The sequence below is a fragment of the Pan troglodytes genome, chromosome 1 (genome assembly GCF_028858775.2).
Source record: "Pan troglodytes isolate AG18354 chromosome 1, NHGRI_mPanTro3-v2.0_pri, whole genome shotgun sequence".
Taxonomy (NCBI): domain Eukaryota; kingdom Metazoa; phylum Chordata; class Mammalia; order Primates; family Hominidae; genus Pan; species Pan troglodytes.
In genome coordinates, this window is record NC_072398.2 from 95762689 (window position 1) to 95779525 (window position 16837).

Here is a 16837-nt window from a genome sequence, read left to right on the forward strand (position 1 = left end):
TCTACTAGAAATTGAGTTTTAATATGAAATTGAAAATAATGGTAAATAAATGATGCTCCTAGTGAGAGGCAGTAATTCTTTAATCCAATAATATTGAGGCCAAAGAAAGGAGAGCACTGAAGCTTATCTGGTGCTGGTCAGAACTCTTGTAAAATACAAGTTACAAAAACAATAAGATATTATCTCACACTTAGTTAAAAAAAAGTATATATATAAAATCTGCGATGAATCAACCCATTTCCTGGGCAAGAATACCAAAGAAACTACCTCACAGATTTATAAGGGAACATGTATGAGTATGCTGTCATGGTGTTGTTATAGTGGCAGGGAACCAGAAACAATCTGGTTGTTTATCAAACACATGGTCTTTTATGATTTTCTGCTTCTTTTCACATTGTTCCCTTTGCCCTCTTTTCTTCCTGGAAAGTTGAGATCACTCTTCAGGAGCCTACTGAAAAACCACCTGCATGTGGGGGAACAGAAGAGATTCCTGTAGAGAAGGCTGAATAAATGTCAGTCAGAAGAAAGCAAAGAGAGACAGGAGTGACGTCACAGTGAATTCAGCACCACGGACAGCCCACAGCACTCCAGCCCGGGCGACAGAGTGAGACTGCGCCTGAAAAAAAAAGTTATTGGAATGTTTTGATATCAGAATTTCTGGGGAACATTTGGATTTCCAGAATCTCTTTCACATCAGCTGTAATGTGAGTGTGGGCATAGAGCTGTCAAGTATTCTTTCTCTTTAGTACCAATATAATGTCCAGTAGCTATTAATTATTCCAAATCAAGTAAATTCTTGCTCTAGTATGTGTTAGAACAAAGGTTGAATTCTGATCAATATGACACTAATACCTGTGCCCTTAGGCCTTGGTCTAAAATGTCCTCCTTCCAATGCAGAATGACACATTGCCCCACCCTATTCCTTGACACTCTTTCGAAGGAATATTGGATGAAATCAAATCAATTTTCTATCTGGTGACTGGAGCTCTGGGCTGTGGTTGCGGAGATAGTCTGGTCCCCTCTCCTCTTTATATCCATCTGCTTCTGTTCTATAAGCCACCTTGGTGAGTTTGGAATGACACAGTTCTCTTGACGACCTGCCATAGCACATCAGCAATATCTCAGGATTTGGGATCTTAACTAGGAACTGTATGCCACACATATGTCCCTGCCCTGTGATCACCTCTCTGGGATGACATGGGTGTGTAAACAGAATATCTGAATAGATGTGATGAGTCCTGCATTGACATAAGCATGGAGAGTGTGAAATAGTCTCAGGAACATTAGACAAGGCTCCCTTGAGAAGGTGATTTCTAATCCTAGACAAGAAGATGAAGAAGTATTTGTCCACACACTCCATCCTAATTTTTATGTGCCATTGCCAATTGGACGGAATATTATCAGGTGAAATAAGAACTGGAAAAATAAAGGGAGGGCAGGCCCACATTAGGAGTGGCCAATTGCCTTCTGGATTGTAGCGATGGATTGAAGGTCCAGCAACCCCACCCCAGGGAGACCCTCTCTTCTTTTGGGAGATCAGTACGTGAGTCCTGAGGGAACTGTTCAGTCATTTGCCTTATCCTTTCTGGCCTGCTTCCAGACTCTGGGGTCCAGATTCTGGGGTCCTCTCCTAAGCTGCACAACCTGCCTCCAGGACTGGAAGTTTTTAGATTTTCCACTGCTGTTTACATGAAGTAGTATTGACTAGAATTTGCACAAATGCATTTTATATTGAAAAATGATATACAGTACTTATTATGAGCTGGAATCCAGTACTACTATGTGCTGGGTAACCAGGAGATCTGAGGTAACAGTGTTTTCCCTCCATGATTCCAAGTCTGGCTGGAAAGACATTAGGGGAATCTGAAGTAATGTAGCCACTATGGTAAGAGTGGGGTCATGGTGAGGGAGGCACAAATGAAGCAGAGATCATTTCTTTGGGGTGAAGGGATGGTGGTTCACCCTCTGAATGTCTAAGAGACACTGACATTAAAGCTCAGCCTTGAAATGTAATGTTAATGAGACAGAAGAAGTATTAAAAGACATTTCTGGTAGAGGCAGTAGTTTAAAAATTGGTATTGAGACATGAAATACTGAGATATATTGATCGGGGGTATGTTGCGCATTCTGGGAATAACAGCGGCTAGGTGAATAGGAGGGATTCAGAGAGTGCTGTACAGAGAGGAAGTCATGCACCCACACTTTTGGGACCCTGGCATGATGGTTCTGAGCAGTGACCAGCAGTCCCGGTGGAGGAGAGAGGAGGACAACAGGGGAAGATGGTTCTGGGCTGGAGATCTGCAGGGAAGGTATGGCCCAAGGAAAGTGGGCAACAGAGCTAAGAGAGGAAAGAGAGCAATTCTGGGGTGGATGATGGGGGGCAGGCTGCATAGAGAAGGCAGCAGGGGGCTGGGAGGAGAAAATGAAAGCCCAGGGACTGTAGGTCTCCGTGAGTTCCAAGAACAGGTGGAATGAGAATGAGAAAGGGAGAGAAGGAAAGAGAAGAAAACTAATGGTCAGACATGGGGATTTAGAGGTGAAAATGGCAGATCAGTCCTGAAGGCTGATGAGGTGCGGAATATGTTCAGGAAGGAATGTTCCTGATAAGGAGAGGAGATGCTGGTCTGTGAATAGAGGTGTGAGTGTGGAGTGGAGCAGTCATTCCAAAGAACAAATAGCCCATCTTACACACTGCTGCTGGTGGGATGGAAAGAGAATTTTTGAGATGTTTGCCTGATTCCTCCAAGAAGAATGTTTGCCTGATTGAGAGGTTAGCTGGAGACTGACCAGAGTAGTAAGAGTGATAGGGACACATGATGTGAGCCTCAAGGAAGAATACTAAGAGTGGCTGCACAGAACATTGCCTGGAAGTGACACCAGGTGAACACTGACCCTGTGTTGTGGCCTGCATGGAGAGACCCGCCAGTGCACTGCTAGGACAGCACTGTGTCCTGCCTGTTTCTGCATCCTCAGCCCATAACACACTGCCTGGCCTGGAGTAGACTACCAATAACAAACTACTCCATTACCTGTGAGATAGAGGTGCTGCAATTTCTCATCACAGTCAGCATGAGCTCTCTGTGTCAGTCCTTACGGAATTTCCGTGATGCTGCCTTATTCCAGCCAGACTGCTTACTTGGACTCCTGGACCACTTAGAGCTCCTCAAAATCTGGAATATTCATTCATCACCAGAAACCCAGTCCTGGCATTGAGCAAACCATCATTTAGGACAGCTAAGCATCACAGTGACTCCTTCTCACTTCCACAGGGTCACCCACATAGACACATGCACACAAGCACACAGCACAGGGAAAGGACACTGCCCCTGGAGCAGAGGCCACAGGACAAGGAAGCCCATCCTCAGGGCACTGCTGAGCCTCCCATTCATAGCCACAAGGGCGCTGAACCTGAAGCCATCCAGGAATCCCTATGTGAGTGGTTTCTGTTTCTCCAAGCCCTGGAGAACAGCTGGTGCGGGAGTGGGAGGGCAGGAGCACACTGAGAGATGCCAGCTCCTTCTCAGTGCAGTATCTGAATGTGTCTGAATGACTCTGGTCCATGCCTTGACAAGGAGAGCATTGCTGTGACCTGGCAGGGGCCTTCTACCAACTTCCACCTGGAACTTGCCAAGGTGGCTGCATTTAGGGAACGGGGCAGAGGCGGACACCAGGACCTGTATGAGAGGCAGCTCAGCTCTGCTGGAGGCCATAGGGGGAACGTTGCCGGAGGGACATTACTCCTGGGTGACCCACTGGATGGGGGTGGGGGAAATTCTCCAACAAAGTTAACCTGGAATTGGTAGTTTTGACAATGTAGGTCACCAAAGAGAAGAAGAAATAAGGCAAGTGTCTGGGGGGAGGAGACACTTTATTGTTCCTGGGGTCTCTGGAGGCCCCTTGGTGGGGCTGGGTCACTGGCTTCCCCCAGAACAGGGCGCCGCTCCATGGCTCTGCTTGTGGTAGTCTGTGGCTATGTCTCCCAGCAAGGATAGAAACTCAGAAAAATCAATCCTCTTATCCTCATTCTTGTCCTTTTTCTCAAAGACAGTGGCCAGGTAATGTATGCCCTTTTTGTCCTGTGAAGAGAAAAACATACAAAATAGAAAAATTCAATCACAAACAAGTTTTGGGCTGGGAGGGGAGAGGAGGAGGCAGAGATACAGACAAGTACCTAGATCTGCACAGGCATGGTGGTGGGGCTGAGAGCACAGGGTGAGCGGGTGAAGTTGGGGTGAGGACGTGAGTGTTATCCCTGGAGTTCTCTAGGGAGTCTTTTTGTCTCACACCTCAGGATGGGAGGCAGGTCCTGTCCCGAGGCACTCTGTTAAGTGACCTTGGGGAGAGCAGTCCCCTGCCCCAGCCTCAATCTTGCCTGTTCCCAGCATTTAAGGGCACTGCCTACCTTAGTTCTACCCCAGGGCCTCAAAATTGGCCCTCATGCTTTGTTCTCTTCTTTCTCTGACCTCCTCTCCTTTCTTCTCCTTTTCCACCAAACTCATCTTCTGGGTTCCCTACTCTTGGTCATCTAGACCCTTTGGTACCTAGTAGCCCACAGGTTTTTTCAGATTTGCCAATGAGTTTTCTTTATTGCAAAGAGGGCTATTGATTTCTACTAGCAATGGAACTTCTAGTGCTTTCCCAGTAATCTCAGGGATGTTGATGTGGGGCCTTTGGGAAGCAGGACCTGAGCATGTGAGTTTCAGTCTCACAGAGAGAGGGTCAGTGAGCGCTGGGAGAGGACTGTGCACTCTCCTCAAGCTGCACACTTTGCTGACCATCTAATAACCTCCTTTATATCTGTATAACTCTTTCCCATTTTCATACTTTTTCGCCTACCATCCTTAGATTCACATATGATCCAAGCAATAAAGCCCTATTTGCAAATGGGAAACTTTTTAATCAGAGGATGAGGGTGACCTGTCCAAGGCCACATAGCAAAATGTATCCTCAGCCATGCCAGGGTCCAACCGACATTGAGAAGCTAGACCCCAACTCACACAGGCACTGAGGAAATTGGGGAAGTTCTCCTTCATCATCGTCAGCAGGCTTGGCTTGTCAATCTTGTCATCACGTCTGGTGTATTTGTGAAACATGTCGATCATGCCTATTATGGACCTCTCAGCTTGAGTGTTGCTCATCTTTGCTTTCAAAAAGGCTTCAGGAAATAAAGACAATCATTTCTTACCTTAGTTTGAATTAAGGTCTCTATGTGGGGGTGTTAGAAGGAGGGCTGAGGACAGAGTAAAAACAGCCCTAAGATGGAGCAGAAGGAACTTGATTTTTTTAAATGTGATGGGATAAGTTGTTCAAAAATGAGAGGGTAGGACCAAGTCTGAGACCCGGCCCATCCTGGCCAGGGCCAAGAAGAGATGCAGGTGGATGGCAGAAGTCCAGCTGTGGACAGTGCTTCAGAGAGGGAGAAGCAGGGAGAGTCGGGGGCCAGCAACACATGGAAGAACTAAGCTGGGACACCCCAGCCTCAGCCAGCACATGGCAGACCCCACTCTTGAAACAGCACCAAATCCATCTCCTCCAGCTTCACAGTCGGGGTGAGAGTCACGGGGGCAGGACAATGGCCTTAGTGATCTGGTGTCTGACCCTCCTGGGCTGCTTCAGGAACCAGACACCGTGGGCCCCACCTTGACTCAAGTGCAAGCCCTGCATGACACAGTGCGTGCAGGCTCCAGGTGCACATGTGAGCGTGGACGTGAGTGTGAGCAGGAAACACAGCCCTCTCCCGAGTACAGGGGGCCCTTCCTACATTCCCTTGGGAATGAGAAACAAGAATTGCCTCTGTTACAAGCAACAGAAATAACTCCCTGGTTCTTAAGCTGCTGGATGGGGTGGGAGTGAGGTGGGAGTCGCTTCATGTCGGCTCTTGGGAAATATCTGCACCCTCCGAATCACCAAGGGTTGACCCTGTTTAAATAAAAATGTCTGACTTTCCAAAGCAGATCTTCCAGCCAGTAGCCAGCCTGGGCTGCCCTGCACCCCAAGCCTGAAAAATAAGACAGTGCAGCTCTCACTTCTACACTTTCCAAAGAACCAGAAAAGGACCTTGGCTAACACATGTGGGCATCTGACAATAAACCCCCAACACCTCTCAACGCAGGAGAAAGCTCCGTGCCAGCAACTGACTAAGAGAAGCCACTCAAAGCTTTCTGAATCTGAGGCCAAGGCCAAGGCCAGAGGCCAAGCCCTATGCCCAGAGATTGACTGAGAATTTACAGGTCCCAGGCCTGGGGGTTTGGAGAGCCTCCAAAGCATTCACAGGGGATCCTTATCCCTCCTCCCTCTGTGGGGGCAGAGCTGGCGAGGGGATTCAGCAACGGGGATCCCAAAAGGAGAATGAATCCAGGGAGGAAGAAGACAGGAAGGAAAGGGAGGGTCCTGTGCTCAGGTCCCACTGGGGACATTTCCACAGGAGTTGTCTCAGGAGATCCCAAAGGAGCAATGGACAGGTCTGGTTCAGCCACCTGGTTGTACAGATGTGGGCTTTTGGGGTCAAGTGAAGGTCACACAGCCCAGCTAATGGCAGAGCTGGCCTAGACCCAGGCTTCTGAGTCTTTGTCCACAGCCCTTTCCCTTCCTACAGGCAGCATGGCAGGCCGGGCACTGGGCACTTCTAGAAAATGCAAAGAGGCAGGTGAGACTTACCAGAACTGGGAAGTGTCACGAGGAGAAGGATGAGTGAGATGTGTGTGTTTGGACAAAGAGCAGTCCTTTATAAGGCTCAGCCTGGCTCTTCCCACGGGTTGGGAGGCCTGGGGCCACCTCTGTCATCTGTTTCTTGGAGGCTTGCCCCATATCAGGTGGGTGGGACACACTCAGGAGGCTGTGCTCAGGATTTCTGGCCAGGGTCCCAGGTCACCAGGTCCCACCCCACCCCAGAGACCTCACTTGGGGCCTTCTCTGGCTCAATCTTGATTTGACGGTAAGGCAGTGGTACATGTGTAGTAACAGGTCACGAAATGGGAGAAAAGAGCACTGGGCCTCTGGACCCAAAGAGGTTGGAGTTTCAGACTCCCAAAGGCAGCATGGTCTTGTTTATTCCCTCCCCCAGTACTTCCACACATTTGTTGTGACAGCCTGTTCTATGACCCCCACCGCTTACTGAGCGTTTTAATGTCTAGACATCAAGACACCTGCTGCTCTTGCATCCTCCTCAACCCTCCCCTCATAGTCTTAAGAGGCAGGTGCTGCAATCTCTATTTTAGGAAAGGAGAAGTTGAGATGTTCCCAAGTTTACTCAGCTAGTAAACACAACAAATCATCACACGAACAAAGAAAAGCCTGAATCAAATCCTTACTCTTATCCCGTGTGCTATAGGTCTTGGGTTGCATCAGGGTCTGCCCTATGGGAACAGGGCAGGGAAGCAGGGTTACTTCATTGCTAACCATTGGTCAGCCCCTCACAGAAGCCCTGGATTTAGGTGGGGGGACTGGGGTCAGGGGCCTCACTATCTAGGTTTAGTGGTGGAGTGACCCCCCCATGGAATGAGCCTGGAGGTAGGGAGTGGGAAAAGTTCTTTCCTGCCCCATGGCACTAACTTCCCAGAAAGTCTTCAGTGTTTTTCCTCCTCCTATGCAAAACAGCCTGTGTAGGAGTTGGGAGTTGTGCCCTTGGCTATAATGTGCCCTAACCTGCTGTGGAAAGGCTGACCCAGGTAGGGGCAAGAGGGTTGGGAAGGCACAGGAGTCCCTGGGGCATGGTGAGGAAAAGGAGATGATGAATCACTGAAATGGACTTTTTCTGCTACCCCCTTACAATGTTCCTTGTAGGCCGCAAGAGGTCCTGGTTCATTTAGTGCCAGCCCTTTAAGCACTCTGGGGCTCCATAGAGCTGATGTGCTGTCTCCCTAGGTGGGACCTATTTTCTCCACCCATCATCTTTCTTCAACTTCCTTCTCTGTCAGTTCTTATGTAACCAGGGGGACCTGTTTCTCCCTCTCCCAGTTTCCCATATGACGGCAATATTACTTTTAGTGGCAAAAGATACACACACACACACACGCACACACACACAAACACACACACAAACGCACACATACACACACACACAGACGAATACTACTCAACCATAAAAAGAATGAAATGATGACTTTTGCAGCAACATGGATGGAACTGGAGGCTATTATCTTAAGTGAAATTACTCAGAAAAAGAAAGTCAAATACTGTGCACCCTCATGTGTAAGTGGGAGGTACATCATGCATACAGATGGAGGTAGAGAGAGAGTAGAATCATAGACACTGGAGACAGTGAAGAGCAGGAGGTCAGGTGGTGGGTGAAGGAGGAGACATTTCTTAGTGGGTACAATGCATGTTATTTAGGATGGCTGCATTAAAAGCCCGGACTTCACCACTGTGCAATGTGTTCATATACATGTGTATGCAGGTTTTTGTGTGGACATAAGCTTTCAGTTCTTTTGGGTAAATCCCGAAGAGTGTGATTTCTGGATCCTATGGTAAGAGTATGTTTAGTTTTTTAAGAAAGCACCAAACTGTCTTCCCAAGTGGCTGTACTATTTTGTGTTCCTGCCATCAATGAATGAGAGTTCCTGTTGCTCCACATCCTTCTTTAGCATTTGGTGCTGTCAGTGTTCCAGATTTTGGGCATTCTCATAAGTGTGTACTGGTATCTCATTGTTGTTTTAATTTGCATTTCCTTGAGGACATATGATGTGGAGCATCAGCTGATATGCTTATTTGTCACCTTCTGTATCTTCTTTGATGAGATGTCTGTTAAGGTCTTTGGCCCATTTTCTAATTGTTTGGTTTGTGTTCTTATCTCTGAGTTTTAAGAGTTCTTTGTATGTTTTGGATAACATACAAAGTCTGATATGTCTTTTGTAAATATTTTCTCCCAGTCTGTGGCTTATCTTTTCACTCTCTTGACAATATCTTTCACAAAGAGAAATGTTAAATTTTAAAGAAGTCCAGCTTATGAATTCTTTCTTTCATGGATTGTGCCTTGGTGTTGCATCTAAAAACTCATCACCAAAACCAAGATGATCAAATTTCCTCTTATGCTACCATCTAGGAGTTTTGTAACATTGTGTTTGCATGTAGGTCTATGATTCATTTTGAGTTACGTATCATCACTGTTTAGAAAAAAAAGGAACAGAAGAAATGCAATACAAAAGGAATCAGGGACAACAATATTAATACAAGACAACAAAGAATTCTAAGAAAAGGGATTAAATGAAAAAGAAGAATATTTCCTATTGATTAGTGTGCAAGTCACCAAGATGCAATAGTCTTATCTTTTTTTGCTTTCTTGTTTTTTTTTTAATTTTTTTTTTTACATGAGACACACTTTTGCTCTTGCAGCCCAGGTTAGAGTGCAGTGGTGTCATCTTGGCTCACTGCAATCTCCTCCTCCTAGGTTCAAGCGATTCTCCTGCCTCGGCCTTCTGAGTAGCTGGGATTATAGGTGCCTGCCACTATGTCCAGCTAATTTTTGTATTTTTAATAGAAATGGGGTTTCATCATGTTGGCCGGGCTGGTCTCGAACTCCTGACCTCAAGCGATCCACTCATCTCGGCCTCCCAAAGTGCTGGGATTACAGTTGTGAGCCACTGCACCTGGCAATAGTCTTATCCTTATATACACAAGAACATAATATTGAATTATACAAAGCAAACATTGAAAGAAATTAATGAAAACTGACAAATTTATATCACTTGGCAGGTTTTGGCAGAGTCTGCCCAGGAACTCAACAGAGTTGTCAGATAACAAAACACCAGTAGTGGTGCAGAGCAGGGCGGGCAGATGCTGCCACAGCCCAGAAGCAGCCCTGGACATAAGGGCCCCGTGGATGAAGACGGCTGTTTCTAGTAAACACTAATCTCCAGAATTGGTTGGCCAGCTGGATTTGGCTTTAAGACCATAATTTGCTGATTCCTGATACAAAATATTTGAAGGACACACAAATTTATTTATATACACGTGCATTCATAAATTTGTGCCTGACCATAGAGAATACATATAAATTTCTTTTTTTGTATTGAGGTTATTATTAAATTAATTATATAATCTGTATTAGATAATTAACATTTAAAAAAAATTATTATTATACTTTCAGTTCTAGGGTACATGTGCACAGCATGCAGGCTTGTTACATATGTATACATGTGCCATGTTGGTGTGCTGCACCCAGTAACTTGTCATTTACATTAGGTATATCTCCTAATGCTATCTCTCTCCGCTGCCCCAACCTCACAACAGGCCCCGGTGTGTGATGTTCCCCTTCTTGTGTCCAAGTGTTCTCATTGTTCAATTCCCACCTATGAGTGAGAACATGTGATGTTTGGTTTTCTATCCTTGCGATAGTCTGCTGAGAATGATGGTTTCCAGCTTCATCCATGTCCCTACAAAGGACATGAACTCATCCTTTTTTATGGCTGCATAGTATTCCATGGTGTATATGTGCCACATTTTCTTAATCCAGTCTATCATTGATGGACATTTGGGTTGGTTCCAAGTCTTTGCTATTGTGAATAGTGCTGCAATAAGCATACGTGTGCATGTGTCTTTATAGCAGCATGATTTATAATCCTTAGGGTATATACCCAGTAATATGATGGCTGGGTCAAATAATGGTGTTTCTAGTTCTAGATCCTTGAGGAATCGCCACACTGTCTTCCACAATGGTTGAACTAGTTTACAGTCCCACCAACAGTGTAAAAGTGTTCCTATTTCTCCACATCCTCTCCAGCATCTGTTGTTTCCTGACTTTTTAATGATCGCCATTCTAACTGGTGTGAGATAGTATCTCATTGTAGTTTTGATTTGCATTTCTCTGATGGCCAGTGATGATGAGCATTTTTTCATGTGTCTTTTGGCTGCATAAATGTCTTCTTTTGAGAAGTGTCTGTTCATATCCTTTGCCCACTTTTTGATGGGGTTGTTTGTTTTTTTCTTGTAAATTTGTTTGAGTTCATTGTAGATTCTGGATATTAGCCGTTTGTCAGATGAGTAGGTTGCAAAAATTTTCTCCCATTCTGTAGGTTGCCTGTTCACTCTGATGGTAGTTTCTTTTGCTATGCAGAAGCTCTTGAGTTTAATTAGATCCCATTTGTCAATTTTGGCTTTTGTTGCTATTGCTTTTGGTGTTTTAGACATGAAGTCTTTGCCCATGCCTATGTCCTGAATGGTATTGCCTAGGTTTCCTTCTAGGATTTTTATGGTTTTAGGTCTAACATGTAAGTCTTTAATCCATCTTGATTTAATTTTTGTATAAGGTGTAAGGAAGGGATCCAGTTTCAGCTTTCTACATATGGGTTAGCCAGTTTTCCCAGCACCATTTATTAAATAGGGAATCCTTTCCCCATTTCTTGTTTTTGTCAGGCTTGTCAAAGATCAGATGGTTGTAGATGTGTGGTATTATTCCTGAGGGCTCTGTTCTGTTACATTGCTCTATACCTCTGTTTTGGTACCAGTACCATGCTGTTTTGATTACTGTAGCCTTGTAGTATAGTTTGAAGTCAGGTAGCGTGATGCCTCCCACTTTGTTCTTTTGGCTTAGGATTGTCTTGGCAATGAGGGCTCTTTTTTGGTTCCATATGAATTTTAAAGTAGTTTTTTCCCAATTCTGTGAAGAAAGTCATTGGTAGCTTGATGGGGATGGCATTGAATCTACAAATTACCTTGGGCAGTATGGCCATTTTCACAATATTGATTCTTCCTATCCATGAGCGTGGAATATTCTTCCATTTGTTTGTGTCCTCTTTTATTTCGTTGAGCAGTGGTTTGTAGTTCTCCTTGAAGAGGTTCTTCGCATCCCTTGTAAGTTGGATTCCTAGGTATTTTATTCTCTTTGAAGCAATTGTGAATGGGAGTTCACTCATGATTTGGCTCTGTGTTTGTCTGTTATTGTTGTATAAGAATGCTTGTGATTTTTGTACATTGATTTTGTATCTTGAGATTTTGCTGAAGTTGCTTACCAGCTTAAGGAGATTTTGGGCTGAGGCGATGGGGTTTTCTAGATATACAATCATGTCATCTGCAAACAGGGACAATTTGACTTCCTCTTTTCCTAATTGAATACCCTTTATTTCTTTCTCCTGCCTGATTGCCCTGGCCAGAACTTCCAACACTATGTTGAATAGGAGTAGTGAGAGAGGGCATCCCTGTCTTGTGCCAGTTTTCAAAGGGAATGCTTCCAGTTTTTGCCCATTTAGTATGATACTGGCTGTGCGTTTGTCATAAATAGCTCTTATTATTTTGAGATGTGTCCCATCAATACCGAATTTATTGAGAGTTTTTAGCATGAAGGGCTGTTGAATTTTGTCAAAGGCCTTTTCTGCATCTATTGAGATAATCATGTGGATTTTGTCTTTGGTTCTGTTTATATGATGGATTACATTTAATGATTTGCATATGTTGAATCCTTGCATCCCAGGGATTTAGCCCACTTGATCACGGTGGATAAGCTTTTTGATGTGCTGCTGGATTCGGTTTGCCAGTATTTTATTGAGGATTTTCCCATTGATGTTCATCAGGGATATTGGTCTAATATTCTCTTTTTTTTGTTGTGTCTCTGCCAGGCTTTGGTATCAGGATGATGCTGGCCTCATAAAATGAGTTAGGGAGGATTCCCTCTTTTTCTGTTGATTGGAATAGTTTCAGAAGGAATGGTACCATCTCCTCTTTGTAGCTCTGGTAGAATTCGGTTGTGAATTCCTCTGGTCTTGGACTTTTTTTGGTTGGTAGGCTATTAATTATTGCCTCAATTTCAGAGCCTGTTATTGGTCTATTCAGGAATTCAAATTTTTCCGGGTTTAGTCTTGGGAGGGTATATGTGTCCAGGAATTTATGCATTTCTTCTAGATTTTCTAGCTTATTTGCATAGAAGTGTTTACAGTATTCTCTAATGGTAGTTTGTATTTCTGTGGGATCGGTGGTGATATCCCCTTTGTCATTTTTTATTGCGTCTATTTGATTCTTCTCTCGTTTCTTCTTTATTAGTCTTGCTAGTGGTCTATCAATTTTGTTAATCTTTTCAAAAAACCAGCTCCTGGATTCATTGATTTTTTGAAGGGTTTTTTGTGTCTCTATCTCCTTCAGTTCTGCTCTGATCTTAGTTATTTCTTGCCTTCTGCTAGCTTCTGAATGTGTTTGCTCTTGCTTCTCTAGTTCTTTTAATTGTGATGTTAAGGTGTCAATTTTAGATCTTTCCTGCTTTCACTTGTGGGCATTTAGTGCTATAAATTTCCCTCTACACACTGCTTTGAATGTGTCCCAGAGATTCTGGTATGTTGTGTCTTTGTTCATATTGGTTTCAAAGAACGTCTTTATTTCTGCCTTCATTTCATTATGTACCCAGTAGTCATTCAGGAGGAGGTTGTTCAGTTTCCATGTAGTTGAGTGGTTTTGAGTGAGATTCTTAATCCTGAGTTCTAGTTTGATTGCACTGTGGTCTGAGAGACAGTTTGTTATAACTTCTGTTCTTTTACATTTGCTGAGGAGTGCTTTACTTGCAACTATGTGGTCATTTTTGGAATAAATGTGATGGAATAAATGTGACGTGGTGCTGAGAAGAATGCATATTCTGTTGATGTGGGGTGGAGAGTTCTGTAGATGTCTATTAGGTCTGCTTGGTGCAGAGCTGGATATCCTTGTTAACTTTCTGTCTTATTGATCTGTCTAATGTTGACAGTGGGGTGTTAAAGTCTCCCATTATTATTGTGTGGGAGTCTAAGTCTCTTTGTAGGTCTCTATGGACTTGCTTTATGAATCTGGGTGTTCCTGTATTGGGTGCATATATATTTAGGATAGTTAGCTCTTCTTGTTGAATTGACCCCTTTACCATATGGCCTTCTTTGTCGCGTCTGATCTTTGTTGGTTTAAAGTCTGTTTTATCAGAGACTAGGATTGCAACCCCTGCTTTTTTTTTGCTTTCCTTTTGCTTGGTAGGTCTTCCTTCATCCCTTTATTTTGAGCCTATGTGTATCTCTGCACATGAGATGGGTCTCCTGAATACAGCACACTGATGGGTCTTGACTCTTTATCCAATTTGCCAGTCTGTGTCTTTTAGTTGGAGCATTTAGTCCATTTACATTTAAGGTTAATATTGTTATGTGTGAATTTGATCCTGTCATTATGATGTTAGCTGGTTATTTTGCTCGTTAGTTGATGCAGTTTCTTCCTAGCCTCAATGGTCTTTACAGTTTGGCATGTTTTTGTAGTGGCTGGTAACGGTTGTTCCTTTCCATGTTTAGTGCTTCCTTCAGGAGCTCTTGTAAGGCAGGCCTGGTGGTGACAAAATCTCTCAGCATTTGCTTGTCTGTAAAGGATTTTATTTCTACTTCACTTATGAAGCTTAATTTGGCTGGATATGAAATTCTGGGTTGAAAATTCTTTTCTTTAAGAATGTTGAATATTGGCCCCCACTCTCTTCTGGCTTGTAGAGTTTCTGCCAAGAGATCCTCTGTTAGTGTGATGGGCTTCCCTTTGTGGGTACCCCGAGCTTTCTCTCTGGCTGCTCTTAAGATTTTTTCCTTCATTTCAACTTTGGTGAATCTGACAATTATGTGTCTTGGAGTTGCTCTTTTCGAGGAGTATCTTTGTGGCACTCTCTGTATTTCCTGAATTTGAATGTTAGCCTGCCTTGCTAGATTGGGGAAGTTCTCCTGGATAATATCCTGCAGACTGTTTTCCAGCTTGGTTCCATTCTCCTCCTCACTTTCATGTACACCAATCAGACTTAGATTTGGTCTTTTCACATAGTCCCATATTTCTTGGAGGCTTTGTTCATTTCTTTTTACTCTTTTTTCTCTAAACTTCTCTTCTCGCTTCATTTCATTCATTTGATCTGCAATCACTGCTACCCTTTCTTCCTGTTGATCAAATGGGCTACTGAAGCTTGTGCATGAGTCATGTAGTTCTCGTACCATGGTTTTCAGCTCCATCAGGTCATTTAAGGTCTTCTCTATGCTGTCTATTCCAGTTAGCCATTCATTTAATCTTTTTTCAAAGTTTTTAGCTTCTTTGCAATGGGTTTGAACAAACTCCTTTAGCTCGGAGAAGTTTGTTATTACTGATCATCTGAAGCCTTCTTCTCTCAACTCGTCAAAGTCATTCTCCATCCAACTTTGTTCCGTTGCTGGTGAGGAGCTGCGTTCCTTTGGAGGAGAAGAGGTGCTCTGATTTTTAGAGTTTTCAGCTTTTCTGCTCTGGCTTCTCCCCATCTTTGTGGTTTTATCTACCTTTGGTCTTTGATGATGGTGACGTACAGATGGAGTTTTGGCGTGTATGTCCTTTCTATTTGTTAGTTTTCCTTCTAACAGTCAGGACCCTCAGCTGCAGGTCTGTTGGAATTTGCTGGAGGTCCACTCCAGACCCTGTTTGCCTGGGTGTCACCAGCGGAGGCTGCAGAACAGCAAATATTGCAGAATGGCAAATGTTGGTTCCTGATTGTTCCTCTGGAAGCTTTGTCTCAGAGGGGCACCTGGCTGTATGAGGTGTCAGTTGGCCCCTGCTGGGAGGTGCCTCCCAGTCAGGCTACTTGGGGGTCAAGGACCCACTTGAGGAGGCAGTCTGTCAGTTCTCAGATCTCAAACTCCGTGCTTGGAGAACCACTACTCTCTTCAAAGCTGTCAAACAGGGACGCTTAAGCCTGCAGAAGTTTCTGCTGCCTTTTGTTCAGCTATGCCCTGCCCACAGAGGTGGAGTCTACCGAGGCAGGCAGGCCTCCTTTAGCTGTGGTGGGCCCCACCCAGTTTGTGCTTCCTGGCTGCTTTGTTTACCTACTCAAGCCTCAGAAATGGCGGGCACCCTGCCCCCAGCCTCACTGCCGCCTTGCAGTTTGATATCACACTGCTGTGCTAGCAGTGAGCGAGGCTCCGTGAGTGTGGGACTGTCTGAGCCAGGCGCGGGATATGATCTCCTGGTGTGCTGTTTGCTAAGACCACTGGAAAAGCACAGTATTAGGGTGGGAGTGATCTGATTTTCCAGGTGCCGTCTGTCATGGCTTCCCTTGGCTATGAAAAGTATTCCCTGGCCCCTTGTGCTTCCTGGGTGAGGCGATGCCTCACCCTGCTTCAGCTCATGCTCTGTGGGCTGCATCCACCGTATTGCTCCCACTGTCTGACAAGCCCCAGTGAGATGAACCCGGTACCTCAGTTGGAAATGCAGAAATCACCTGTCTTCTGCTTCGCTGGGAGCTGTAGACTGGAGCTGTTCCTATTCGGCCATCTTGGAACCTCTCCAAAAATATCAAACATATTTGAGACATCCAAAAAACTGATCATTTGTTTTTGCTAAAATCAAAATCTTAGCAAATTAGCTTTAATAGGGGCCTTATCTTTTGCACCTGCTCATCAGGTTGAACCCTGTGAGCCTTTCCCCTGTGTCATGTCTGGAACAAACACTCTCCATAAACCCACCCCATCCTATCACACATCCAACCTCCAAGCCACTGCTGATCCCCCAGGAGAGCTCACAACAGGCTGGTCGTGAACAGGAATTTGGCTGGTTGATATCTTCATCTCCTCCATCGTTTTGGGGAGCTCGCCTCTCCCCAGTCTGAGGTAGAAGCAACATACTCCTGGGTCTCTAGAAGATCTCAAGTTGCTGGGGGAAGAGGACAGAAAGCAATTTGTTCTTTTTGCTGTATTTTATCCATTCATTTATGCTGTGAGTGCTGACTCTGTTGTGGGTGTGCAGGTGTCAGGGTGGCAGGGAGATGGAGTGGATGTGGACCATGCTTTGAGCAATGCTCTGGCCCCAGAAGAGAACTCCAATATAAGGCACTGGGTGGTGAGAGAGTAGAGTCTGACAGAGCCCGGAAGCCCCCAGGTCCCCAGGCAGTTCAGTGGTCACTTTCTCTGTGAAG

General features: G+C 44.7%; 2 protein-coding genes across 2 annotated transcripts in view; one reads left to right on the plus strand and one right to left on the minus strand.

Annotated features, from left to right (window-relative positions):
* LOC469501 (protein S100-A7) lies at window positions 1–5528 on the minus strand. The gene is made up of 2 exons (XM_016927385.3): window positions 4998–5528; window positions 1–4076 (listed from the first exon to the last, which is right to left on the minus strand). The coding sequence occupies exons 1-2, from the start codon at window positions 5136–5138 to the stop codon at window positions 3912–3914; spliced, it is 306 nt and encodes a 101-aa protein (XP_016782874.1). The 5' UTR covers window positions 5139–5528; the 3' UTR covers window positions 1–3911.
* The window catches only part of LOC101059219 (protein S100-A15A), a 27674-nt gene continuing 11431 nt past the window's right edge, over window positions 595–16837 (plus strand). Inside the window, exon 1 of the mRNA XM_003949560.6 lies at window positions 595–704. The gene's annotated coding sequence lies outside the window, so the exon portion shown is untranslated. The remainder of the gene's footprint in view (window positions 705–16837) is intronic.